At 45.9% G+C, this 26724-nt stretch overlaps 1 protein-coding gene across 5 annotated transcripts in view; it reads right to left on the bottom strand.

Annotated features, from left to right (window-relative positions):
- Positions 1-26724, bottom strand: part of col11a1a (collagen, type XI, alpha 1a) — a 376434-nt gene that overhangs the window by 49296 nt on the left and 300414 nt on the right. For all 5 annotated transcript variants that reach the window (XM_069939457.1, XM_069939458.1, XM_069939456.1 and 2 more), the window contains 6 exons: positions 26433-26522; positions 26276-26329; positions 20001-20108; positions 18902-19009; positions 919-972; positions 337-390 (listed from right to left, as the gene is read on the bottom strand). In XM_069939457.1, coding sequence (XP_069795558.1) covers positions 337-390; positions 919-972; positions 18902-19009; positions 20001-20108; positions 26276-26329; positions 26433-26522 — 468 coding nt within the window. The remainder of the gene's footprint in view (positions 1-336; positions 391-918; positions 973-18901; positions 19010-20000; positions 20109-26275; positions 26330-26432; positions 26523-26724) is intronic.

A 26724-nucleotide genomic window follows, 5' to 3' on the forward strand; every position in this document is an offset into this window, starting at 1 on the left:
TGGCGGGCAGCAACCTCCTTTGAAGAAGACCGCAGAGCCCACCTCACTGACAAAAGGCAAAGGAGGAAAAACCCAACACCCAACCCCAACCAACCAATTTTCCCCTGCAACCGCTGCAATCGTGTCTGCCTGTCCCGCATCGGACTTGTCAGCCACAAACGAGCCTGCAGCTGACGTGGACTTTTTACCCCCTCCATAAATCTTCGTCCGCGAAGCCAAGCCAAAGATATGTACTAAGAGATGATAATAAACAAACTTGAATGGCATGTCCCCAGCAGAAAACATGAGGGGCTGAATGGCCTCCTCAGAATCTCCTCCAGTGAGTGATCAACTTACAGCAGCTCCTGGTTGGCCAATGGGTCCTTGAAGCCCTGGAGGTCCAGGTGGTCCCTGGTGAAAAGAAGATGATAATATGAATGAGTAGTTGACCAGCCAATCACTAACATGTCACGCATCGCCTGGTCTGATCAGTATTTGACTCTATACGTATCCAGTGTGCACCAATCAGTGTGTACTCCCAGTCAGCTTGGACTAATCGGTGTGTACTCCCAGTCAGGGTGGGCCAATCAGTGTGTACTCCCAGTCAGCCTTGATCAATCAGTGTGTTTACCCAGTCAGCGTGGGCCAATCAGTGTCTACTCCCAGTCAGCCTGGACCAATCAGTGTGTACACCCATTCAGTGTGGGCCAATCAGTGTGTTCTCCCAGTCAGCCTTGACCAATCAGTGTGTTTACCCAATCAGCGTGGGCCAATCAGTGTGTACTCCCAGTCAGCCTCGACCAATCGGTGTGTACACCCAATCAGCTTAGGCTGATCAGTGTGTATTCCCTGTTAGCCTGGACCAGTTAGTGTGTATACCCAGTAAGCATGATCCAATCAGTGTGTATGCCCAATCAGCGTGGGCCAATCAGTGTGTACCTGTTCTCCTTTTCCTCCCTTGGTTCCTTTTTGGCCGGATTCACCGATCTCCCCCTGTGGATGAGAGAGAGATGAGAGATCACCTGTATATTTGCCTGTGGACCAGATGGGCCTGATTGTGCAAATTCGGAAGGACAAGGATCCAACCATTCCCACTCTCAGGGGTTCACTCCAGGTGAACAGCAGTAACATTTGGCCAAAGCCAGCCTGCTGGGTTCATCAGGAGCCACCCAGAGCACACGTTATAGCCACATAAATTCTCCACCCCACTTGATCTCTCTGTCCGTGGCCTCCTGCACGAGCTTAAAGTACATCCCCTCATCTAGTTTAGTGCAGCCTGCAGAGATCAGTATCACCCTCCAACTTCACAGAGCTCAGTCTGTCTGTATAAGAAACCGGCATCCAGCGGTAAGCCCACAACCACCTTGGACGATAGGGTACAAAGTGAAGGAAGGTAAGTTTAGGGGAGACATCAAGGGGAAATTCTTTTACACAGAGAGTTGTGGGGGCCTGGAATGCCTTGCCAGGGTTGGTGGTGGAGGCTGGAACATTAGGGGCATTTAAGAGACTCCTAGACAGGCACATGGATGGAAGAAAAATAGAGGGTTACAGGGGAGGGAGGGTTTAGTTTTTTTTGGTAGGAATATATGGGTTGGCACAACATCGTGGGCTGAAGGGCCCATGTTCTATGTTCTATTAGTCATTGGGTGCGAGGCTAATTTGATGTATACTTGCAAAGATTGACAGGTAGAGGATGTTAGCAGATGAAAGGACATCTGCCAAGTGGAGGGAGGGGGGCACTTTTAAAATAGAGTTGGAGAGTTCCTGTTGGAGTGAAGACCAAAACTGGCAGGACCAGGGGATCCCAGTGCATGAGACTCTGATCAAGAAGACGCAGGAGGAACATATCAGTCCAGGCAACTGGGTTGAAGCAAATCACTCAAGGAGTACAAGGCACAAGAAGGAAATTAAGAGTCAAAAAGGGGTCAAGGGATATCCTTGGCAGACAGGGTTAGAAACATCTGAGATTATACAGCAATATTAATAGCGGAGGGTAACTAGGAAGAGAACAGGTGCCTTAAGGGTCAGTGTAGTCATCTATGTGTGGTGAGACAGAGTATATAGAGGTGTTTGGGAGATCAATTGGGAAAGGTTTATTAGAGCAGGTCACACACAGACACTTAAAACAGGTTTTGTAGGAGCTTTTGCAAGAGGGCTCAGACTCATGATGGACTGTTGTTTGCAAAAAGCAACAAATGTAATAACAGGCAGTGGCAGCTTTGTCTGGAAACAGAACATTTACTGTCTGGAAGGGCAGGTGATCTTGGCAGGCCGAGAGCAGAAAAAAAGCAGACTTTGCTCTCAGAGTTGGAGGGAGAAGAGACACCGACATCGGTTCCAGACGGACAAGCTGGCAAGCTTTGGAAGACGGCCTGGTTAAAGGGGAGGACTGGCTGTCCGGTGTTTCCCTTTGAATAGGGGAAACAGAGAGGAATTCTGGTGACCTGAAAGAAAGAAGTTATCATCTGGAGAACCCTGAAGGGGGCAAGTTTCGTTAGCAAGACACTGGAGTGGCTGATTAAAAGCAAATCAGTTGTGGATGTCCTGGAACAAGAAAAATTCTCTCTCTGAAAACCAACAAGAACCTTTCTGAGTGGGAACCATTTACCTGTTAAGCACCAAAGCCTGGTGAACTTTATTAATACTAACTTCTGTGCACCGTACAAGAATTGCCTGCAACCAGTGAGATTGGACTGTGAACCAAAGAACTTTGCTGAACTTACACACACATTACACATTCCTGTGCTTAGTTAGAAGGGGGTTAAGTAGGTTCAATGAGTCAATAGAGATAAGTTAAAGTTTGATTCTATTTTCATTTTGAAAGATAATTAAAAGCACCTTTTGTTGAAGTAACCCTTTGTCGTGGTGCATGTCTATTGCTGCTGGGTTTTGGGGTCCTCTGGACTTGTAACAGTGGGAATGGGTAAGAGGTCTGTATCCACATGAAGAAGGTTACGGTAGCTATGAAATTAAGGGAAGAAAACAGAGACGGCCTGAAACATATTCACCTTACAAAAGAGGAGGTGCTGGTGGTCTTAAAGCACGTGAAGGTGGGCCTGACTGAGTGCATCCTGGGGCATTGGATATAAAATTAGCCATGGTAGCAGTAGACAGAGGGTGGTCGTGGAACATCGCTACGCAGATTGGCGACCAGTGATGCGCTGCGGGTGCTTCTGGGATCACTGTTTGTCATCTATATTATTGACTTGGATATGAATGTAGTTAGCGAGGTTGTGGTATGTCAGATGATGGAGATGGTCATAGAAAACAATACAACACAGGACAGGCCCTTCAACCCTCAATGATGTGCTAACTTGTATATTCCTTAAATCCTCCCTACCTTGTAACCCTCCATTTTTATTCCATCCATGTGCCTGTTTAAGAGTCTATTAAATGCTCTCAATGTTCCAGCCTCCATCACCATCCCTGGAAAGGCATTCCAGTGACCCACAACTGTCTGTAAAAAACTTACCCCTGATGTCTTCCCTAAAATTTCCCCCTTCACTTTGTACTCATGTCCTCTGGTGTTTGCTTTTCTTGCCCTGGGAAACAGGTGCCTCTCAGGATCTCCTTTCATCCTTCTACACTCCAGAGAGAAAAGTCCCAGCTCTGCTAACCTTGCCTCATAAGACATTCTCCAATCCAGGCAACATCCTGGTAAATCTCCTCTGCACCCTCTCCGTAGCCTCCACATCCTTCCTGTAATGAGGTGACAGAAATGAAAACAATTCTCTAAGTGGGGTCTCACCAGAGATTTGTAGAATTGCAACACGATCTCTCTGCTCCTGAACTCAAACTTCTCATTAATGAAGCTCAGCATCCACAGACCTTCTTAACTATCCTATCAACCTGTGTGGCGATCTAGAGGGATGTATGGATTTGGACCCCAAGGTCCCACTGTTCATCCACAGTCTTAAGGAACCGATCATTAACCCTGTACTCATCCTTCTAGTTTGACCTTCCAAAATGCATCACCTCACACTTATCCCGATTGAACTCCATCTGCCATTTTTCTGCCCAATTCTGCATTCAATCTATATCCTTTTGTAACCTTTGACAACCTTCAGCTCAATCCACAACTCCTCCAACCTTCGTGTCATCCACAAACTTACTGACCCATCCTTCCACCTCTTCATCCAGGTCATTTATAAAAATCACAAAGAGCAGAGGTCCCAGAACAGATCCCTGCAGCCCCTCCATTAGTTAATGACCTTCAGGCAAAATACTTTCCTTTCACTACTACTCTCTGTTTTCTTCCTACGAGCCAATTTTTTATCTATACACCAAGTTTTCCACCGATCCCGTGACTCAATTTTCTGGATAAGCCTCTCATGGGCGACCTAGTCAAATGCCTTGCTAAATCCATGTCGACCACATCTACCACCCAACCCTCATCAATTTCTTTTGTTACCTCCTCAAAAAACTCAATTAGGCTTGTGAGTCACGGCCTTCCCTTCACAAATCCATGCTGACTATCCTTGAGTAGACTGGACTTCTCCAAATGCTCATAGATTCTGTCCTTAAGAATCCTCTCATTAGTTTACACACCACTGATGTAGAACTCACCAGTCTATAATTCCCATGATTCTTCCTATTACCTTTTTAAAACAAGGCAACTACATTTGCCATTCTCCAATCCTCCGGCACCCCTGACCCTGCCACCTGGGAGGCAACATACCATCTGGTCACCTCGATCTTGTTCACAGAACCTCCTCTTTAATCTCCTAAACAATGAGTCCCCAGTTATCATGGCTCTCCTCTTCTCCCCCTTCTCTTCTGAGCTGGGGGTCAGCCTCTGTGCCAGAGACGTTACCACCATGACTTGACCCTGGTAGATCATCCTGCCCCACAGTCTAAAGCAGTTTACTTGTTGTTGAGGGGAATGGCCTCATGGTGCTCTGCACTCTCTGCCTCCCTATTCCCTCTCCTAACAGTCACCCAGCTATCTGCCTCCTGTCTTTTCGGGGTGACTGTCTCCCTGAGGATGTGAGATTACACCAGTGTCTAGATCATCTGGGAAAGTGGACCAAGGAAGGGTGGAAGGAATTTACCAGGTGACACCATGCTCATCTTCAGCAAAAACAAGCCCAATCTATCCAATCTCTCCTCATAACTAAGGCCATCTAATCCAGGCAAGATTCTTCAGTAAAGCACAATCTGCTGGAGGGACTGGGCACATGAAGCTGCATCAGTGGGAGATGAATATCAGTCGACATTTCGACCCTTCCCTTTGTGAGGGGTTCGACCCTTCACTTTGAGGGGGGCGACCCTTCCCTTGATGAGGGGTTTGTCTCTTCTCTTGTTGAGGGGGTTTGACCCTTTTCTTATTGAGGGGTTTGACCCTTCCCTTGATGAGGGGTTTGCCCGTCCCTTGATGAGGGGTTTGACCCTTCCCTTGATGAGGGGATTAATCCTTCTCTTGTTGAGGGGTTCGACCCTTCACTTGATGAGGGATTTGACCCTTCTCTTGATGAGGGATTCGTCCCTTCTCTTGTTGAGGGGTTCATCCCTTCTCTTGTTGTGGGGTTTGATACTTCCCTTGATGAGGGGTTCTACCCTTCCCTTGATGAGGGGTTTGACCCTTCCCTTGTTGAGGGGTTTGACCCTTCCCTTGATGAGGGGTTTGACCCTTCCCTTGATGAGGGATTCGTCCCTTCTCTTGTTGTGGGGTTTGATACTTCCCTTGATGAGGGGTTCTACCCTTCCCTTGATGAGGGGTTCGATCCTTCTCTTGTTGAGGGGTTCGACCCTTCCCTTGTTGAGGGGTTCGACTCTTCCCTAGATGAGGGGATTGACCCTTCCCTTGATGAGGGATTCGTCCCTTCTCTTGTTGAGGGGTTCATCCCTTCTCTTGTTGTGGGGTTTGACCCTTCCCTTGATGAGGGGTTCGACCTTTCCCTTGATGAGGGGTTCGACCCTTCCCTTGATGAGGGGTTTGACCTTTCCCTTGATGCAGGGTTTGATCCTTCTCTTGTTGAGGGGTTCGCCTGTCCCTTGATGAGGGGTTCGACCCTTCCCTTAATGAGAGGTTTGACCCTTCCCTTGATGAGGGGTTTGACCCTTCCCTTGATGAGGGATTTGTCCCTTCTCTTGTTGAAGGGTTCATCCCTTCTCTTGTTGTGGGGTTTGATACTTCCCTTGATGAGGGGTTCTACCCTTCCCTTGGAGGGGTTCTACCCTTCCCTTGATGAGGGGTTCTACCCTTCCCTTGATGAGGGGTTCGATCCTTCTCTTGTTGAGGGGTTCGACCCTTCCCTTGATGAGAGGTTTGACCCTTCCCTTGTTGAGGGGTTCGACTCTTCCCTAGATGAGGGGATTGACCCTTCCCTTGATGATGGATTCGTCTCTTCTCTTGTTGAGGGGTTCATCCCTTCTCTTGTTGTGGGGTTTGACCCTTCCCTTGATGAGGGGTTCGACCCTTCCCTTGATGAGGGGTTCGATCCTTCTCTTGTTGACCCTAATGTTTTCCCTCATCATGTTTTCTGCCCCCGGATGGTGCTCGACCTGCTGTGCTCCTCCAGCAGATTGTTTATTCCTCCAGATTCCATTATCTCCAGTCTTGTATGTAATGATATGGATTGTATGTACTCATTGGCTGGTAAAGGCATGGGATGGCCCACCTTCTGATGACACTGTCCCCTGGACTCCCCCCCTGTGGCCCAGGCCATAAAGATCGAGCCACCTCTCCCTTCCCTGCACTTCCCTAGCTTTGATCCGGGCCAGCTCAAGTCTTAGATACAATAAAGCCTATCGTTCCCCTCAGTCTTTGTCTTCATAATTATTGGGGAAACTGGTAGTACCCAACAATTTATTGGACATAAAATGTTAACATCTCCGATAATGGAGAAGTTGCTGTGCCCTGATCGGCTAGAGGTGGATCCTCAAATCCCAGGCGCATTGGAACTCTTTGAACAGTAGATCAGTTGTTTTAACAACTTTCTGGAGGCCGCTGCTAGAGAAGAGTCTGAAAGTCCTTCGGGCAAGAGTTGCGAGAGGGCTTTCCAGGCCATCAGAAGCTGCACAACCTACACCTAGGCGATGGCTGAGTACGGGCGCTATTCAAACCCAAGATCAACGAGGTCTACTCCCGCTACCTCCTGGCATCTAGAAAACAGCAGACTGGTGAGTTGGCAGAGGAGTTCATCCGAGCTCTGATCACACTGGTAAAAGACTGTTTTGGGGAACCCCATGGTTTCAGTGCTGGGGGCCCAGTGCGTGGAAGATCTGGTCCGGGATGCTTGCGTGTCGGGGTTGAGGTTGCATTATATCCAACAACGTCTCCTCGAGGAGAATCAACTCCCATTAAAAAGGGCGATCCAACTGGTCAGAACCTTAGTCTCGGCCCAGTGCCACGCGGAGTCGATCGCGGGCAGAAGCGGGCCTATCCAGTACATGCCATAGTGAGGGCCGCCATCCTGGGAGTCGGCGTCGGGGACGGCCGACCCGACTGCGGCTGCAGTGGCACTGGGATCCTCAAGATGCAACTTCTGTGGGCAGGCAAGACATCCACGATGTTTCTGCCATGTGAAAGGAGCTACCTGTTCGGGTTGCGGGAAAAAGGGCCACTATCAATGAGTCTGCAGTTCCAGAGTCCCACCCCAAAGCAGCGCGGCATGTATGGCCAAGGAGCTTCTGGTGCCGGCCACCTGAGCAGTAAGGAGGGCGCCATTTTACCCCCTCTCGCCCCCATCTTCTACACAGCGGCAGCTCTCATCTACGACATCACTTCCACCCCCCAACGGCACCACTTCCGCCTTCTTCACCAGCGTTGGCAGTGTGCCAACATGGAGTCCGCCATCTTGGACATTGGGCCTCGCCACCGGCGACGAAGATGACACACCCATCCTGGCATCGATCACCTTGAATCACCGATCACGAACTCCATGATGCAGATCGAGGTGAATGGGCACAAATCGAACTGCTTCTTTGATAGTGACAGTACCGAAAGTTTTATCCCCCCCCACAAGGTGCCCCACAGACTCTCGATACCCATTTGGCTGATGACTGGATGGGTGTCGATGGCGGCGAAAGATTGGCGAACTTGTATCCGGGGGTACTGTGTGGTGTCTCTGACGGTGCGGGTGTGTGTTATAATGACTTTCTGTTGTTGGTCATGCCCCAGCTCTGTGTGCTGATCCTCCTAGGCCTCAACTTCCAGAGTCAGTTCAGGAGTGTGACGATGGCATTTAGGGGGCCCCAACCTCCGCTCTCCGTTTATAACCTGCAGCTTATGGACCCACCCGTCCAATCGAGTACCCAGCCTTCAGCACCGTCCTGCAGCCTCACCATCCTGCGGGTGGCCCCTCCATCACTATTCGTGAACCTCACCCCGGACTGTAAACCGATCGCCACCAAGAGTAGGCGCTATAGCACTGAGGATATGGCTTTCATCCGGGCCGAGGTTCAGCGACTCTTGGCAGAGGGGATCATCGCCCCTAGCTCCAGCCTCTGGAGGGCGCAGGTCCTCGTGGTCAGAGGGGTGGGCAAGCCCCGAATGGTGATTGACTACAGTCAAATCATCAACTGCTTCACCCAGTTGGAGACGTACCCGCTATCCCGAATACGCTACCCTGAATAGCCGACTTGGTCAACAAGGTCGCACAATACAGAGTCTTTTCGACTATTGACCTCAAGTCGGCCTATCATCAACTTCCCCTTTGCCCGAGCGACCGGCTGGTCCCTTTCGGAGTTACTAACAGTGTCTCTGCTTTTCAGAGGGTTAAGGATCGGATGATGGAGGAGAACAAGCTGATGACGACGTTCCCATACCTTGACAATATCACCATCTGCCACCATGACCAGCAGAACCACGACGCGAACCTCGCAAAGTTCTTGCGTATGGCCAAGTCTCTCAACTTGATGTACAATAAGGACAAGTGCGTGTTCAACACAGACTGGCCCTTTTCGGATGCGTCGTGGCACATGATGTCATTGCCCCAGACTCCGACCGCATGCGACCCCTTATGGAGCTCCCTGTCCCAAACACCCTAAAGGCGCTGAAGACGTGCCTGGGGCTGTTTTCCTATTAATGCACAATGGGTGCCCAATTACGCCGATAAAGCCCACCAAACTTTCCTGTTATCGGCAGAAGCCCAAGCTGCATTCTACCAGATCTGAGGAGACATCGCAAAGGCCACGATGCATGCCGTGGACGAGTCCATCCCGTGTCAGGGGGAGAACGATCCCACTGATTTTGCACTGGCCACCATTCTTAACCAGGCAGGCAGGCCAGTAGCATTTTTCTCCTGCACCCTGCACAGACAATATTTGTAAATTTATTAACTTAATTCATGCAGTAGAAGGGAAAAAAGCTCCAACAGTAGCAGTTGCTTTAGACGCAGAGAAGGCCTTTGACAAAGTAGAATGGAATTATTTATTCAAAGTATTACAAAAATTCAGTTTACCAGAGAAGTATATTAATTGGATTAAAGCATTATATAAGGGGCCATTGGCGAAAGTGACAGTAAATGGATATATATCAAAGCAATTTAACTTAAGCAGATCAACAAGGCAGGGATGCCCACTATCACCCTTATTGTTCGCGTTAGCTATAGAACCACTAGCAGAATTGATAAGAACAGAAAATAAAATAAAAGGGATAAAAATAAAAGACAAGGAATATAAAATCAGTTTATTTGCAGATGACGTTATAATATACTTAACAGAACCAGAACTATCAATAAAAGAATTATATAAGAAATTGAAGGAATATGGAGAAGTGTTGGGATACAAGATTAACGCAAATAAAAGTGAAGCAATGCCAATGAATAATGCGGATTTCTCAAAATTTAAGAAGGAATCACCATTCAGATGGCAAATGCAAGCAATGCGATACCTAGGTATACAAATAAATAAAAATCTCGGCCATCTATATAAACTCAATTATTATCCATTAATGAAAAAATTACAGGACGACTTAGAGCATTCGAAAGATTTACCACTAACACTAATAGGAAGGATAAACTGTAGTAAAATGAACATTTTCCCAAGGATATTATACCTATTTCAGGCATTGCCAATTCGCTTAACAGAGAAATTCTTCAAGGTGTTAAAGAAAATAATAAGGAAATTTTTATGGAAAGGGGGAAAACCGAGGATAGCACTAGATAAATTAACAGAATAGTATAAACAAGGAGGCTTACAGCTGCCAAACTTTAAAAATTATTATAGAGCCGCACAATTAAGATACCTATCAGATGTTTATCAAACAAGGGAAAAGCCAGATGGACTAGATTAGAACTAGATAAAATAGGGGATAAAATGGGACGAAAAATTGGTACAATGTAGGAATTCTCCAGTATTACATCATCTGCTCAATATTTGGAAGAAGATTCATGTAGAAAGGAATAAAACAAATGACCAATTACCAAAACTAATACTGACGCAAAATCAGCTAATCCCTTTTACAATTGATAACCTTTCCTTTAGAGAATGGGAGAAAAAAGGGATCAAAAGAATAGAAAATTGCTTTTCAGGAAATAAATTACTATCCTTTGAACAAAGGAAGGATAAATATAACTCATGATACAGTGTTGGCATATTACCAATTGAAATCCTACTTGAAGGACAAATTAGGAAGTAGTCTGAGGTTACCAGAGGAAAGTAATTTTGAATATGTGATTACAGACACAATGATAATCAAAAAATTTATAACAAATATGCATATTAAACTGCAAGAAAAGGAGAACGAGGAAACAAATAGTAAAACTAAACAAAAATGGGAACAAGATCTAAACATAAGATAAAGAAGGAAACATGGGAGAAGTTATGCTCTGGAACGATGGGAAATACAATAAACACGAGGTTACATATGATACAATATAACTGGATACACAGGCTATACATTACACCTCAAAAGTTAAATAAATGGGACCCAACAGTATCTGACAGATGTTTTCGCTGTAAAAAGGAAATGGGAACAACAATTCATGCAATCTGGACGTGTGAAAAAGTGAAAAAATTTTGGGAAGATCTAAACCAGATACTAAATAAAATCACAGAAAGCAATATACCAAAACCCCAGAGATCTTCCTCCTAAGTAACATAAAAAACAAAGAATTTGGGAGGAGTCACGTGATGGAGTAGTGGCTGGACGGTGAACTCCAGCCCTCTCCGGAAAAGTCGGAAAAAACAAAGGAAAACACAAAGGCACAAAAATAAAAATTAAAGTAAAGTGAGTATAAAGGTGGAAAGAAGATGGCGACGAAAAAAGAAAAATCAAAACCAACGGTAAGAAGAGAAGAAGAAAAGACAACGGAAGAAGAAGGAGAAGGCCTTACCTGTTCGAAGAGGCCCGCGGTGGAGAGAGAAACCCGCTCCCTCAGGTCGGTAGAAAGTGGACTACAAAAATGGCTCGCTGAGCCGAGTAAAAGTGCGCAACCGTGCATGCGCGACTCCTCGCGCATGCGCGATGCGCATGCAAAAAAACACACCGACGGGAGGGGTGACCAGCTGGGGAGTCGATCTCCACAGCCGGAAATGACAGCTGCAGAACACCTGCAGCAAGAGGAGAACATAGAAGACAACGAAAACAAGAAAGAAGAGAAGAAAAGGGCAATAAAGAAACAACAGATGGCCAACCCAGAGGAAGAAGAAGAGGAAGAGTACAGTGAAATAGAAGAAGAAGGGAAAGGCAAGATAAAGGTTGTACTTTCTCTTATTAAAGAATACTTGGAGTCATTTAAAGAATGGCAAGCGCAAGAATTTAATGATTTAAGAAGAATAAACAATACAGAAGAGAAAATGAATAAAATAGATATGACCTTATCAGAAATGGGAAAGAAAATGGACAAGATGGAAGAGCGGGCAGTAGCAGCAGAAATGGAGGTAGAGGACTTAAAAAAGAAATTAGAGGAATCTAATAAAAAAGTTAAAGAGACACAAGAGCTGTTAGCTCAGAAAATAGATATAATGGAAAATTATAACAGAAGAAATAACATAAAGATAGTGGGCCTTAAGGAAGATGAAGAAGGCAAGAATATGAGGGAGTTTATAAAAGAGTGGATCCCTAAGACCCTAGGATGTCCAGAACGACAGCAAGAAATGGAAATAGAAAGGGCACATAGAGCATTGGCCTTTAAACCACAATCACAACAAAAACCAAGATCTATTGTAGTAAAATTCCTAAGATATACTACAAGAGAAAAGGTACTGGAGAAGAGAATGGAAAAAGTAAGAGAGGGCAACAAACCACTGGAGTATAAAGGGCAAAAAATCTTCATTTATCCAGATATAAGTTTTGAACTCCTAAAGAAGAGAAAGGAGTTCAATACAGCAAAGGCGATTTTATGGAAGAAAGGGTATAAATTTATACTAAAGCATCCAGCGGTATTGAAAATATTTATTCCAGGACAGCAAAACAGACTATTCTCGGATCCAGAAGAAGCACAAAAATTTGCAGAACAATTACAAAATAGACTGAGAGATGAAGACGTGTAACGAGAGTACAAAAGACTGCGAACTAAAAAGACATAAGTTTTGAACTCCTGAAGAAGAGGAAGGAGTTCAATACATCGAAAACGATCTTATGGAAAAAAACTATTCTCGGATCCAGAGGAAGCAAGGAAATTTGCAGAACAACTACAAAACAAACAGAGAGATGAAGATATGTAATAAGAGTAAAAATGACCACGATTTATATGTATGTGGGTAAAGAGGTATATGTGTGTATATGTATAATGTGCATACATGAATGTATCCGTATTTAGAGGAAAATATAGATAGTATAGACAAGAATTAATAAGGGAAGGAAAAGGAATAGAGGGAATAAGGAGGGAATTAAAAGAGTGACCTTTGTACATATGAAAAGTGAAATCTTTTCTGGCGGGGGCTGGGTGGGGAGGAGTTACGGTCACTGCAAAATCAGCTGACGCTTGCGAGTGAATTCGCAAATCCAAATGGAGAGGGGAGATGTGGTTGTCCGACAAGGGATAAAGGACAACTCAGGAGGGGAAGGGGAGATTGGGGCTAAAGAAGTTTTAAATAGGAGAATAAGGAAAATGTTTGATGTTTTAGGAATGTTGTCTTATAAAGTGTTCAAAACAAGAAAACAGAAATGGATATGAAGGAAAGGTAATGATGGAGAAACGGAAAGGGAAGATAAACAAAGTATAAAATGGCTACGTTGAACTATATGACTTTAAATATTAATGGAATACATAACCAAATTAAAAGGAAGAAACTGCTAAATTTACTGAAAAAAGAAAAAATTGATATAGCATTTGTGCAAGAAACACGTTTAACTGAATTGGAGCACAAGAAATTAAAGAGAGATTGGGTAGGACACGTAACAGCAGCATCGTATAATTCAAAAGCAAGAGGAGTAGCTATATTAATTAGTAAAAATGTGCCATTTAAAATAGAAGGGGAAATAATAGATCCAGAAGGGAGATATGTAATGATAAAATGTCAGATATATTCAGACTTTTGGAATCTACTCAATGTATATTCACCTAACGAAGAAGATCAAAAGTTTATGCAAGATATCTTTTTGAAGATAGCAGATACGCAAGGGAACATATTAATAGGAGGGGATTTCAACCTGAATTTGGATTCAAATATGGACAAAACTGGGAAAAAAATTAACAGAAAGAACAAAGTAACCAAATTTATAATTAAATCGATGGAAGAAATGAAACTTTTGGATATATGGAGGAAACAACACCCAAAAGAAAAGGAATATTCATATTACTCGGCTACACATAAAACATACTCAAGAATAGACCTATTTTTGTTATCAGCTCGTATGCAAGATAGAGTAAGAAAAACAGAATATAAAGCTAGAATACTATCGGACCATTCACCCTTAATATTGACAGTAAAGTTGGAGGACATCCCTCCAAGAATGTATAGATGGAGATTAAACCCCATGTTACTTAAAAGGCAGGATTTTAGAGAATTTATTGAAAAACAAATTAAGATGTATTTTGAAATAAATACGAAATCAGTGAAAGATAAGTTTATACTATGGGACGCAATGAAAGCATTCATTAGAGGGCAAATAATAAGTTATATAACCAAGATGAAGAAGGACTATAATCAGGAAACAGAGCAGTTGGAAAGGGAAATAGTAAACATAGAAAAAAAATTAGCAATAAAGGAAGATACAACCAAAAGAAGAGAATTGGCGGATAAAAAACAAAGAATTTGGACTTGATTTGGATGGTGCACAAAAAAGATTTGTTAGGATAGCCCTAGCTGTAGCAAAAAAATGTATTATGTCAGCCTGGAAATTGGAAGATAACTTGAGAATACAACAATGGTCTATAGAAATGAATAAATGTATTCCATTAGAAAAAATAACATATAATTTAAGAAATAATATTACAATATTTGAACAAATATGGGAGCCATACATGAAACACAATAGAGAAAACCTACCGGGGACGTCTACCACCTAAAATGACAGAAGGAGAAGAGAATGAAAAGAACTGACTCAGTGGAATTTCTTGTTTATTTTTAATTGAGTGACAACATTGTTTGACTGGTTTAATGTATCTTAGATTCTGAACTTTAAATGAATTGGGGGGGAGGTAGGGAGGGTGGGATGGGAGGAGGGAGGGGGAGTAGAAAACGACACTGTATATATTTGAAAAGGAAAATGTATGTATCTTGATCAATGTGGTTTATAGTGTGAAAAATAAAAAATTTAAAAAAAAATTGTAACATGCACTGGCATATCCACGTTCCCGTCTCTGAACCGCCTCCTCCTCGGTGAATATACAATGATAAAAGTTTGTATGATGACCAGAGGCATTGCTGGGGTAGATAGCAATGTGTGTCTAGGCCTACTGGGGAAGGGGAAATATTGGACCTTGTGCTGGGGAACTAAGATGGTCACATAACTGAGGTATCTGCAGAACACTTTGGGACCAGTGACCACAATTCGATTAGCTTTAAGATTAATAACTCTGGTCCTCAAATTAGAATCCCAAACTGGAGCAAGGCTAATGTCTACAAGATAGACAAGTTAGCAATTGCTGACTGGATGCAAATATTAGAGGGTAAAAGCATGATGGAGGGGTTCAAGAGTGTGATCAGGAAGGTCCAGGGCAAACATATTCCCAGTTGGGTGAGGAGCAGGAACAGCAAGGTGAACTCGAGGTGACGAGGCACATATCATATAACCATATAACCACTTACAGCACAGAACAGGCCAGTTCGGCCCTACTAGTCCATGCCGTAGCAAATCCCCACCCTCCTAGTCCCACTGACCAGCACCCGGTCCATACCCCTCCAGTCCTCTCCTATCCATGTAACTATCTAGTCTTTCCTTAAATGTAACCAATGATCCCGCCTCGACCACGTCTGCCGGAAGCTCATTCCACATCCCCACCACCCTCTGCGTAAAGAAATTTCCCCTCATGTCCTCCTTATAATTTTCCCCCTTCAATCTTAAACCATGCCCTCTAGTTTGAATCTCCCCCACTCTTAATTGAAAAAGCCTATCCACATTTACTCTGTCTGTCCCTTTTAAAATCTTAAACACCTCTATCAACTCCCCTCTCAATCTTCTACGCTCCAGAGAAAAAAGCCTCAGTCTGCACAACCTTTCCCTGGAACTCAGACCCTGAAATCCTGTCAACATTCTCGTGAACCTTCTCTGCACTCTCTCTATTTTGTTTATATCTTTCCTATGATTTGGTGACCAAAACTGTACACAGTACTCCAAATTTGGCCTCACCAATGCCTTGTACAATTTCATCATAACCTCCCTACTCTTGAATTCAATACTCCGATTTATGAAGGCCAACATTCCAAATGCCTTCTTCACCACACCATCTACCTGAGTATCAGCCTTGAGGGTACTATTTGCCATAACTCCTAAATCCATTTGTTGCTCTGCACTCCTCAATTGTCTACCATTCAATGCATATGACCTATTTAGATTTGCCTTTCCAAAATTTAACACCTCACACTTATCTGTATTAAATTCCATCAGCCATTTCTCAGCCCACACCTCCAGTTTCCTAAATCACCTTTTAATCTACGGTAATCTTCCTCACTGTCCACAACACCACCAATCTTTGTGCCATCCGCAAACTTGCTTATCCAATTCTCCACCCCTACATCCAGATTGTTAATATATATAACAAATAATAGTGGACCCAGGACCGATCCCTGAGGAACTCCACTAGTCACCAGCCTCCAATTGGACAAACAATTTTCTACCACTACTCTCTGACACCTCCCATCCAACCATTGCTGAATCCATTTCACTACCTCCTTATTTATACCTAATGCCTCCACCTTTTTCCCTAACCTCCTGTGGGGAACTTTGTCAAAAGCTTTACTAAAGTCTAAATAGACAACATCCACAGCTTTCCCTTCATCAACCTTTTTTGTAACCCCCTCGAAGAACTCAATCAGGTTTGTCAAGCATGATCTACCCCTGACAAAACCATGCTGATTACTCCCTATCAATCTCTGTACCTCCAAATATTTGTAAATAGCATCCCTCAGAACACTTTCCATCAACTTGCCCACCACAGACGTCAGACTTACAGGCCTATAATTCCCAGGTTTGCATTTGGACCCTTTCTTAAAAGAGGAACCACATGCGCCACCCTCCAATCCTTTGGCACCACCCCCGTGGCCAGTGACATCCTAAATATCTCTGTTAATGGCCCCACTAACTGTCCACTAGCCTCCCTGAGTGTCCTAGGGAATATTTTGTCCGGTCCAGGAGATTTATCCACCCTTATCTTTTTGAACACAAGCCATCACGACATCCTCGGTTATCCTTATATGCTTCATGACATCCCCACTATTTTTCTTTACTTCAACTGGTTCAACATTTTTTTCTCTAGTGAATGCCGAGGCAAAGAAATCATTCAAAATTTCCCCCATTTCCTCTGACTTCTCACTCAGCTTACCCTCGCTATCTACAAGGGGTCCAATTTTATCTCTCACTAATCTTTTACTTTTAATGTACTTATAGAAACCCTTTGGATTTATTTTTACCCTGTCAGCCAAAGCCTCTTCATGCCTTTTTTTGGCCTTTCTAATTTCTTTCTTAAGATTCTTTTTACACTCCTTGTAGTCCTCCTTCAACTTCTCAGCTCCCTGCTCTTTATACCTCTTGTACACCTCCCTTTTTCTCCTAACCAAATTTCCAATATTCCTCGAAAACCAAGCCTCCCTATGACTTCCAGCCTTTCCTTTGATCCACACTGGGACATAACTACTCTGTACCCTCAAAATTTCTTTTTTGAATATCCTCCATTTCTCATTTACATCCTTACCTGAAAATATCCTGTCCCACTCAATACTCCCCAAATCCCTTCTTATTCCTTCGAAATTTGCTCTTTTCCAATCCAGAACCTCAACTTTAGGTCTCTCCTTGCTCTTCCCTAAAACTACCCTAAAACTAACAGAATTATGATCACTAGACCCAATTGGTTCTCCAACATTAATGTCTGCTACCTGACCTAGCTCGTTCCCTAACAGGAGATCCAGTATTATACCATCCCGAGTCGGTTCTTCTACTAACTGATTTAGAAAACAATCCTGAACACATTTAACGAACTCCAGCCCATCCAGCCCTCTAACCGTTGGGTATCTCAATCAATGTGTGGGAAGTTAAAATCTCCCATGATCACTACCTTATGATTTTCACACATATACGTTATCTCCCTACAAATTTGTTCCTCTAATTTTCTTGGCCCATTTGGTGGTCTGTAATACACCCCTATTAGCACCCTCTTGCCTACTCCACCCCTCAATTCCACCCAAACAGCCTCACTGGTCAGAAAGAGAAAGGGGGGAAATACCTGATACAGACAGACAGGTTTGAGGGAATCCTTTAAAAAAGTTTAAGGAATGTAGGAGCATAGTGGACAGGGAAATAAGGAGGGCTGAAAGAGATTATGAGATGGTTTTGGCAGAAACCTTTGAAAAAGATTTTAAAAGTATATTAAGAACAAAATGGGTCACGAGAGAAAGAATAGGAGACATTTGAGTACACTGGGACTGTAACTGAAGAATGATGAAAGGAATAGAAAAGATAGGAGCAGGAAGATTGTTTTGACTGGAAGTAAGACTAGAACTGGAGCTCAAAGCCATAAGATTGCATGGGAATAGGTACAGGATGGAGATGAGGAGGAACTGTTCTCCCAGGGAGTTGAGCATCTGCGAAAGTCTCTCCCCAATGAGGTAGGAGAGGTTGCACTACTGGATGCATTTAATACAAGGATGGATACTCTTTGAGTAGACGAAACGTTATGGTAAATGCGGGTAAGTGAATCAGCTGCGATCTTATTGAATGGAGGAGCAGGATTGACGAATCGATCCCTGCTCCAGTTTCTGATTCTGTCTGCATACAATCCACACCTCTCCACTCCTTACCTATTCATGTGCCTGTCTAAATGTCTCTTATACACTAACAATGTATCTGCTTCCACCACCTCCCCCAGCAATGCACTTCAGACACCCACCACTCTCTGTGTAAAAGGCACCTCACACATCTCCTTTAAACTTTGCCTCCTTCACCTTAACCCATGCCCTTGTGTTTGACATTTCTACCCTGTGGAACAACTGACTGCCAACCCATCCTGCAATATGGCACACAATGCTCTAAATGTGGCTCAACCAAAGTTTTACATGGCTGCACTCAATGTTTCAACAGATGAAGACAAGCAGGCCCTGCGCCTTCTTTACCACCTGATTCACTTGTGTGGGTACTGTCCAGAAGCTAAGGACTTGAACACCAAGATCCCTCTGGTTATTGGAGCTTCCAGGGGCCATGCCATTAAATGTAATCATTCCTAACATTGCACTGCCAAAGGGCACAGCTCACATTTGTCTGGTTTCAACCCATCTGCCATTTCTCTGCCCGTGGTCCATATCCTATTCGTTTGGTGAAGGAGAGTGATAGCCTCAGAGAAAGGTCCACGTCCCAAGTAGGTGGAAGAGGAAGACTCACCTTGTCACCATCTTCTCCTGGGGGGCCCTGGGGACCAGTTGGACCAGGCAAACCCACAGGCCCTTGAACTCCATCTCGGCCAGCTGCACCCTGGGGCCCTTTCTCCCCCTGCAAGATGACAGGACAGTCAGCTCCAACATGGGGTTAATGTGCGCATATACACACACACACACACACACACACACACACACACACACACACACACACACACACACACACACACACACACACACACGTATAAACTCTTGTCCGCACACACAAACATGTGCGCTTGCTCACATACGCAGACACACATGCCTGTTCGCACGCACCCACAGATGTGTGGGTCAGAGGGTTAACAACCCCAGGGTGTGGGCGAAGGGTGGAATCTGCAAGGGTGATGGGTATGTGGGGGGATTAGGCTGCAGGGACAATGGTGAGGATTTGCTCATGGGGCCGATTGCTCCTATGTGGGAATATGATGCGGGAATAAATGGAAAGCAATGACAGTGAGAGGGTGAGGCATGGAATTCAGATTGTGTGGAAGATAGAACTGAGGGTTTATGATCAAGGAGGTGCAGCAGGTTGAAGAACAGAAGGTAGGGGTAGGGAGCTGAGGGTATCTCAATGGGCGAGGGTGGGAGGATGTTCTCTCATGGGAAGAACAAGAGAGCATGCAAAATTCAACTGGATTTTGTCAGAATGTCCTTGCTCTGACCCATTCAATGATGGCCAAACTCCGATAATTAATGGTCTGATTGGTCAAATGATCTGTAGTTTTGGACCTTGTCCCCCACCCTCCTTTACACTATCCCCATCCCCTGCTCCCTTTACACTCCCCAGGACCCCGTATCCCACCCCTTTTACTCTTCCCAGGATCCCGCCTTCCACCCTCTTTGTACTCTCAGGGACCCAGGACCCTGCCCCCCACTCTCTTTACACTCCCCAGGACCCTGTCTCCCTTTAAACGCCTTGGGACACCATCTCCTATATCCTTTACAATCACATTCCCACATTGAAGAGGACAAGAAGGTGGAAGGACACAAGAGGGACACAGCTCATGCAACCGTGTGAAGGAGGAAGGGGTGGGGATAGCATCCATTGCATGGAAATACATTACCGGGGCTCCTTTCTCTCCAGCTGGGCCAAGCCCACCTTGCGGCCCAGGGCGACCAGGGAGACCAATCGGCCCACCAGGCCCTGCTGACCCACGCTCACCCGGAGATCCCTAAGACAGACAACACCCGTCAGTGCAGCACAGCAGGAACAAAGGTGCAGTTAGACACACATCCAACCCCCAACTCCCATCACCACCCACCTATCACCCGCCATCCATCACCCCCTCACCCATCTCCCCCAACCCATTACCCCCAAACCCATCACCACCCATCACCCCACACCCATCACCCCCTAACCCATCACTTGCCACCCCCTATCTTGGAAGGGATCTTACCACCAGACTCCTACCCCCCTCTCTGTTTTCTGTCGTGATTGCTCACTCCTCAACCCCCACATCTACTCATCCCCCCCCACCAGTCTCACCCTTGGTGCATAGCCCTGTGACCTGCTAGGAGTGCTGCACCTGCACTTATACCTCCTCCTTCATCACAAGTCAGATCCCGAAGCAGTCCTTCCAAGCAACACTTCATCTGTGAATCCGTCAGGGTCATTTACTGCATCAAATGCTCCCGATGCAGCCTCCTCTACAGCGGGGAGATTGGATGCCGACTGAAGATCACTTCACTGAGCAAGCTCGCGCTGTCTGCTTCAACAGCCAAGACCAACCAGTGGCCAATACTTCAATTCCACACCCCAAACCAACACTGACCTGTCTGTCCATGGCCTCTTGCACAGTGTCCAACACTAGCCCAGATAGCCCAGGGAGCAGGTCCACAAAGGGACTTTGGGATATAAAACCAGAATATTAGCCTGGATATTTGGATCAAACGACCAGTTTACAGGTAACTTTGTCACTCCAAGTCTCTATGGTTCCCTGTTCACCTTGAACCTGTTCTGGTGGCCTCATTCTAGCAAGGATGTGGAAGCTATGGAGAGGGGTGATTTACCAGTTTGTTGCCTGGATTGGAAAACAAGTCTAATGAGACAAGGTTAGCAGAGCTGGAACTTTTCTCTTTGGAGCATAGAAGGATGAGAGGAGACTTGATAGAGGTCTACAAGATTCTGAGAGGCATAGACAGGGTGGACATCCAGCACCTGTTTCCCAGGGCAGGATCAGCAAACAGCAGAGGACGTGTGTACAAAGTAAAGGGAGGGAAGTTTGGGGGAGACAGTGTGGGGGCCTAGAATGCCTTGCCAGGGATGGTTGTGGAGGCTGGAACATTAGGGGTATTTAAGAGTCTCTCAATAGCTGCTTTCATTCGTATTCTCCATTAAGAATGTGCCTGCAGAAGTGGACTCAGACCTCTGGAATGGTCGTTCAGGTGGCAACGCTGAAAGTGCAGTGCTGGCCACCTGAAAGGGTCAGCTGCATGGGAGGCATCTCGGAGCACACTCTGGCTCCTGTCCCTTCGGGCTGTCAGGGCTGGAGCGGCCGGCGCGGGCTGACCCCACACTGATCCCATTGCCCCGCTCTCTCCCCATAACCCTGTGTCAGTCCCCACATTGATCCCACTGCTCTGCCTGCGTCAGCCGCCCCAGCATCCCACGCCTGCCACCCCAGCGCTGACAGCCCGCGCCGGCTGCCCCTGCCCTGACATCCCGCGCCAGGGGCAGGGGCAGCGGGGTGGGGGGGGGGCTGTCAGGTGCTCGCCAGCTGATTGTCATCCCCTTAGCAGCTGCTTTCAGGCGGCTGCATTCAGGTGTCGGGGTGGGGGGTTGGGTGGACCTCAGTGCTCCAGTGATAATCTCTCCCAGAGGAGGGTTACAAAGTGCGCCTCGCAGGTGCCTCCTGCGCTTTCAGGTAGCCTCCCAACAGCTGCATAGAGGTCAAATATGCGGCTTTACTTCAGAGTAATTTGGCCACCTGAAAGAAAAATAAAGGGTTATGGGAGAGTTCCTTTTTTTTAAGGAATGTAGGGTTGGCACAACATCGAGGGCAGAAGGGCCTGTAGTGTTTTATGTTCCAACCTGTGTCCTTGGTTTTTATGCCCCACCATGAGAAACAGATTCTGACTACCTGCCCTATCCATGCCTTTTATAACTTTAAACACCTCTGTTGGAAGAAAACAAGCCCAGGCTTCCCAATCTCTCGTGGAACTGGTCTTGTTCTGGTGAAAGGTTGTTGATTCTGCAGATCAGGACACTGCCTGAACTGCCTGCTCTGTACCTGAAATGATAATGCCACCCAACGGGGAAACAGGCCATCAGCGCACGGAGTCTGCACTGGTCATCAGAACAGGATTCACATAGGATTAGTCAGTGGTCATCTGATGGTCAGTGCAGGCTCCAGTGAAGGGCACAAGTGAGTTCACTCACCCCATTATCCTCAAAACATTCTTATCTATAATTGTCCAATATCGTTTAACCATTGCAATTGTACCTGTCTTTACCATTTCCTCTGGCAGATCGCTATAGTTAATGGGTGGACGAGAGATGGAGGGGCGGAATGGTTAGCGCTAAGCCATGACACCACCAGGGTTCTAATCCCATGCTATCTGTGAAGAGTTTGTACATTCTCCCCGTGTCTATGTGGGTTTTCCCTGGGGACTCCGGGTTCCTCTCACCCTTCAAAATGTACCGGGGGTTGTAGGTTAATAAGGCAGCACGGACTCGTGGGCTGGAAGGGACGGTGACCGAATGTCTAAATTTAAAATTCTAAACATTTTTAAAAAGATAGCAGGGGCTTGGTGAGTCTGGGAATTTTATGAACATGAAATGATAATGCCAGCCAACGGGGAAACTAAAGGTTCCTTTATTGTCATGTAAACGACATTTACAATGTAACGTACATGAAGTTCTTTAACTTTTGTCTACCGTAAGGCAGGCAGAGTCGCCACATTGTCCAGCACCCCTCACAGAAACCTACAGCACCTGCTGTTCCAAGGCCTTCTCCCCTCCAGTACTGACCAGGCTTGAGCCTGCTTAGCTTCTGAGATCAGACAATCTCAGGTATATTGTCTATTAGAGCATTTCAAGTAGTTCTGCAGGTATATTAAGAGTAAAAGGGTGGGTCAGGAGAGAATGATTCTCATTAAATATCAACAGCAGGTCTTTGTGTGGAACCACAAGAGAGAAGTGGGACTTGAAATATTTCTCATCTGTGGAGAAGATTGTGGAATCCAAGGAACTGGAAGAAAGGAGTTGTGACGTCCTGAACTGTAGGAGAATGAGCAGGAAGGAGGTATTGGCGCCAGGTGAAGAGCATCCTCACATTTTGTGGGAAGTGAGGGAAGAAAATGTGTGGGCCCTTACTGAGATATTTGCATCAGCTTTGTTCTCGGGTGAAGTAACAGAACACTGGAGGGTGGCTGATTTGGTGCTGTTGTTTTAAAAGGGCAAAAAGTCAGACCAATGAGCTTGAGTGGTTGGTCATTTGTTGGAGGGGGTTCTGAAGGACAGGATCTACCAGAATTTGGATAGTCAGGGACTGACTGGAGGTAATCAGTGTGGATTACCAGAAGGATCGAGGAGGGTAGGGACGGGACATTGTATGTATGTGTTCTGGCAAGGTCCTACATGGCAAGTTCGCCTGGTAGTTTCGATCACATTGGGTACAGGGTGAGCTGGCCAGTTGGATTCAACGCTGGGTGGAAAGGGACTGAGGGTGGCCCTAAAGGCCGTGAGGTTGGTTTCTGATTGGAAGCTGTGAGCAGCGGAGTGTCGCGGGGCCAGTGCTGGGTCCATGGCTGTTTCTCATCTTTTCTAAAATTTGCAGGGCAATGTAGTTAAATTAATCAGGACACTTATGGATGACACCAATGTTGATGGTGCAGTGGACAGTGAGGAAGGGTATCTAAGTTCACAATAGGATCGAGATCACTTGGGAACAGCCAACATCAGTTTCCCAGGCCAGGAATAACAAACACCAGAGGAGATGTGCACAAATGAAGGGAGGGAAGTTTTGGGGAGATGTCAGGGGTAAGTTCTTTTTACACAGCGAGCTGTGGGGCCTGGAATGCCTTGTCAGGGGTGGGGGTGGAGGCTGGAACATTAGGAGCATTTAAGAGAATCTTAGGCACACGGATGGAAGAAAAATAGAGGTTTACGGGGTACGGAGGGGTTAGTACTTTTTTAAGGAATATATGGGTCTGCACCACATTGAGGGTCAAAGGGCCTGTCCTGTGCTGTAGTGTTCTGTGTTCTACGTTCTAAGGTGGGCCAAGGAGTGCCTAATGGAATTTAACTTTGACAAGCATGAGGTGCTGTACTTTGGTGATTCAAACCAAGGCAAGACATACATTGAGCACTCAATAATTATGTAGAACAGAGAAACCAAGGGTCCCAGGTGCATATTTCCCTGGAAGTGGCGACACAGGTAGACAGGGAGGCAAAGAGGGCGATATTCACATTTTCCTTCACTGGGCAGGATATTGTGTCCAAAAATTGCAACCATGATTTTCAGCTGGCACAAGATGTTGGTCAGACCACATTCAGTGCAACGCTACCCAACGTCAGGGCGGATGTCACTCAGGTGGGGGTGCGGAGGAGGTTCACCAGGGTGTTGCCAGTTAAAGGGAGAGCCTAGATAAGCTTGGACTAATACCCTGGAGCATTGAAGGCTGAAAGGTGACCTCGTAGAGGGCACGGAGAGTGTGTGCTCACAGTGGAGGTGATTCTGGAACTCTTAGGTAGACACATGGGTGTAAGTAAAATGAGGGGTCATAGACTCTGAGGGAGAGAAGGGTTAGGCTGATCGAGGATTAGGTTAATATAGGTCAGCACAGCATTAGGTGAGAGGATAGAGACTTAACAGGAATCTGAGGGGCAGCTTTTTCACGTAGAGGGTGGTCCACATCTGGAACAAGCAGGGACAATTTTGACATTCAAAAGACACTTGGATAGATCTATGGAGAGGAAGGACTTAGGATACAGACTAAATGCAGGCAGGATGGGACAAGTCCAGAATGTTAATATGGTCAGCATGGACAGATTGGGCCAAAGGGCTATGTGACTATAAGTCCATGGCCTTAGCCCTCGAGTTGTGGGTCATGATCTCCCATGCACAAAATGCCTGCTGTGGGGGAAAGCTTTCCACTATCCACCCTGTCTGTGCCCAGTATAATTCTGTACAGCTCCATTAGTTCCCCCTCTGTCCTCCCACACCATGCAAAACAAACCTGCCTTCTCACATAACTGCTTCACAAGATAAAGGAACAGAACGAGGCCATTTGGCCCACTGAGTCTGCTCTGCAACTGCACCATGAGCTAAACTGTTCTCACATCTAGTTCCAAGTTCCAGCCTTTTCCCCATATCCTTTGATACCCGGACTAATAAGATACCCATCAATCTCCCCCTTAAACTCCCCCACTGATCGGGCCTCCACAGCTGGATGTAGCAATGAATTTTACAAATCCATGACCCTCTGGCTAAAGAAATTTCTCCTCATCTCTGTTTTAAATGGGTACCTTCTAATTCTAAAACTGTGCCCTCGTCCTGGATTCACCCACCAAGGGAAACACCTTATTCACATCTACTCTGTCCAATCCTTTCAACATTCAAAATGTTTCCATAAGATCCCCTCTCATTCTTCTATACTCTAATCAGTCCAAGAACTGATAAACACTCCTCAGATGTTAGCCCCTGCAATCCAGGAATCATTCTGGTAAATCTTATCTGGACTCTCTCCAACATCATTACATCCCTTCTACGATAAGGGGCCCAAAACTGAACACAGTTCTCCAAATGGGGTATCGCCAGGGCCCCATAGAGCCTCATCAACACCTCTTTACTCTTACACACTATTCCCCTTGAATAGTGTTGGCACAACATCGAGGGCTGAAAGGCCAGGACTGTGCTGCATTGTTCTATGTTCTGTGGATTGCTTCACCCCATCCTGGAGAATCTGCCCTGCTCCTTCTTCAGTGAGACCAGATGTTCTGACACAAGATGCCAGCTGCCTCACCACAATTATGCAAATTTTAACCATAATCTCCTGGTTCTTATTCTCAGTGCCCCAGAAGGCGAAGGGAAGTGTGCCGTAAATCACTCAAGTCCTCCTTTCCCTTCAACGATCCTAGGACTTGTTCCTCAATATTTCTTACAGCCCACCTCCCATCGTATGAGTCCAACTCTGATCAGTTTCCCACAGCCACCCAGAGGAACACTTTGTACATCCCTCACTCATCCTAGGCAGACACCATGAAGGGGACCCCATCATGTATCTGTCTATCTATGACTCCTTAACTGAGAGAACACAACCGGTTTCCTGCTCAGTGTTCCCTGTCAGCTGCCAGTGGAGGACCCACTGGTGGAATTCACACTGCAAAGGTACTCACCACTGGTCCAACTGGCCCCATGGGGCCTTCACTTCCCTTCAATCCCGCTGGACCCTGCAGCAGGAAAGAGCACAAGTTAACCTTCCTCCCTCAGAGATACAGAACATCAGCCCTGGGCCAGCCTCCGGTGCTCCACAGAGAGAAGGGTCTGACTCACCGTGGCTCCAGCAAGTCCCCTTTGCCCATGGAAGCCTCGCAGTCCAGGAGGTCCATCTTTCCCAACAACACCTCTTGGACCAGGATCACCCTGAGGCCAGAACAAACAAAAACAAATTTAAATGCTCAGCACAGAGAAATCCAAAATCAATCCAGAGAAATGTTCCCCCTTACTGATCCATCCAGGGTGGTGGGGCAGGATTAAATATTCACATTCGTGAGAACACAGGAGCTGGAGACCACTCAGTGTTCGAGTCTGCCTCACCATTCACTGTGATTATGACTGATCTGCC

The sequence above is a fragment of the Narcine bancroftii genome, chromosome 5 (genome assembly GCF_036971445.1).
Source record: "Narcine bancroftii isolate sNarBan1 chromosome 5, sNarBan1.hap1, whole genome shotgun sequence".
Classification (NCBI taxonomy): Eukaryota; Metazoa; Chordata; class Chondrichthyes; order Torpediniformes; family Narcinidae; genus Narcine; species Narcine bancroftii.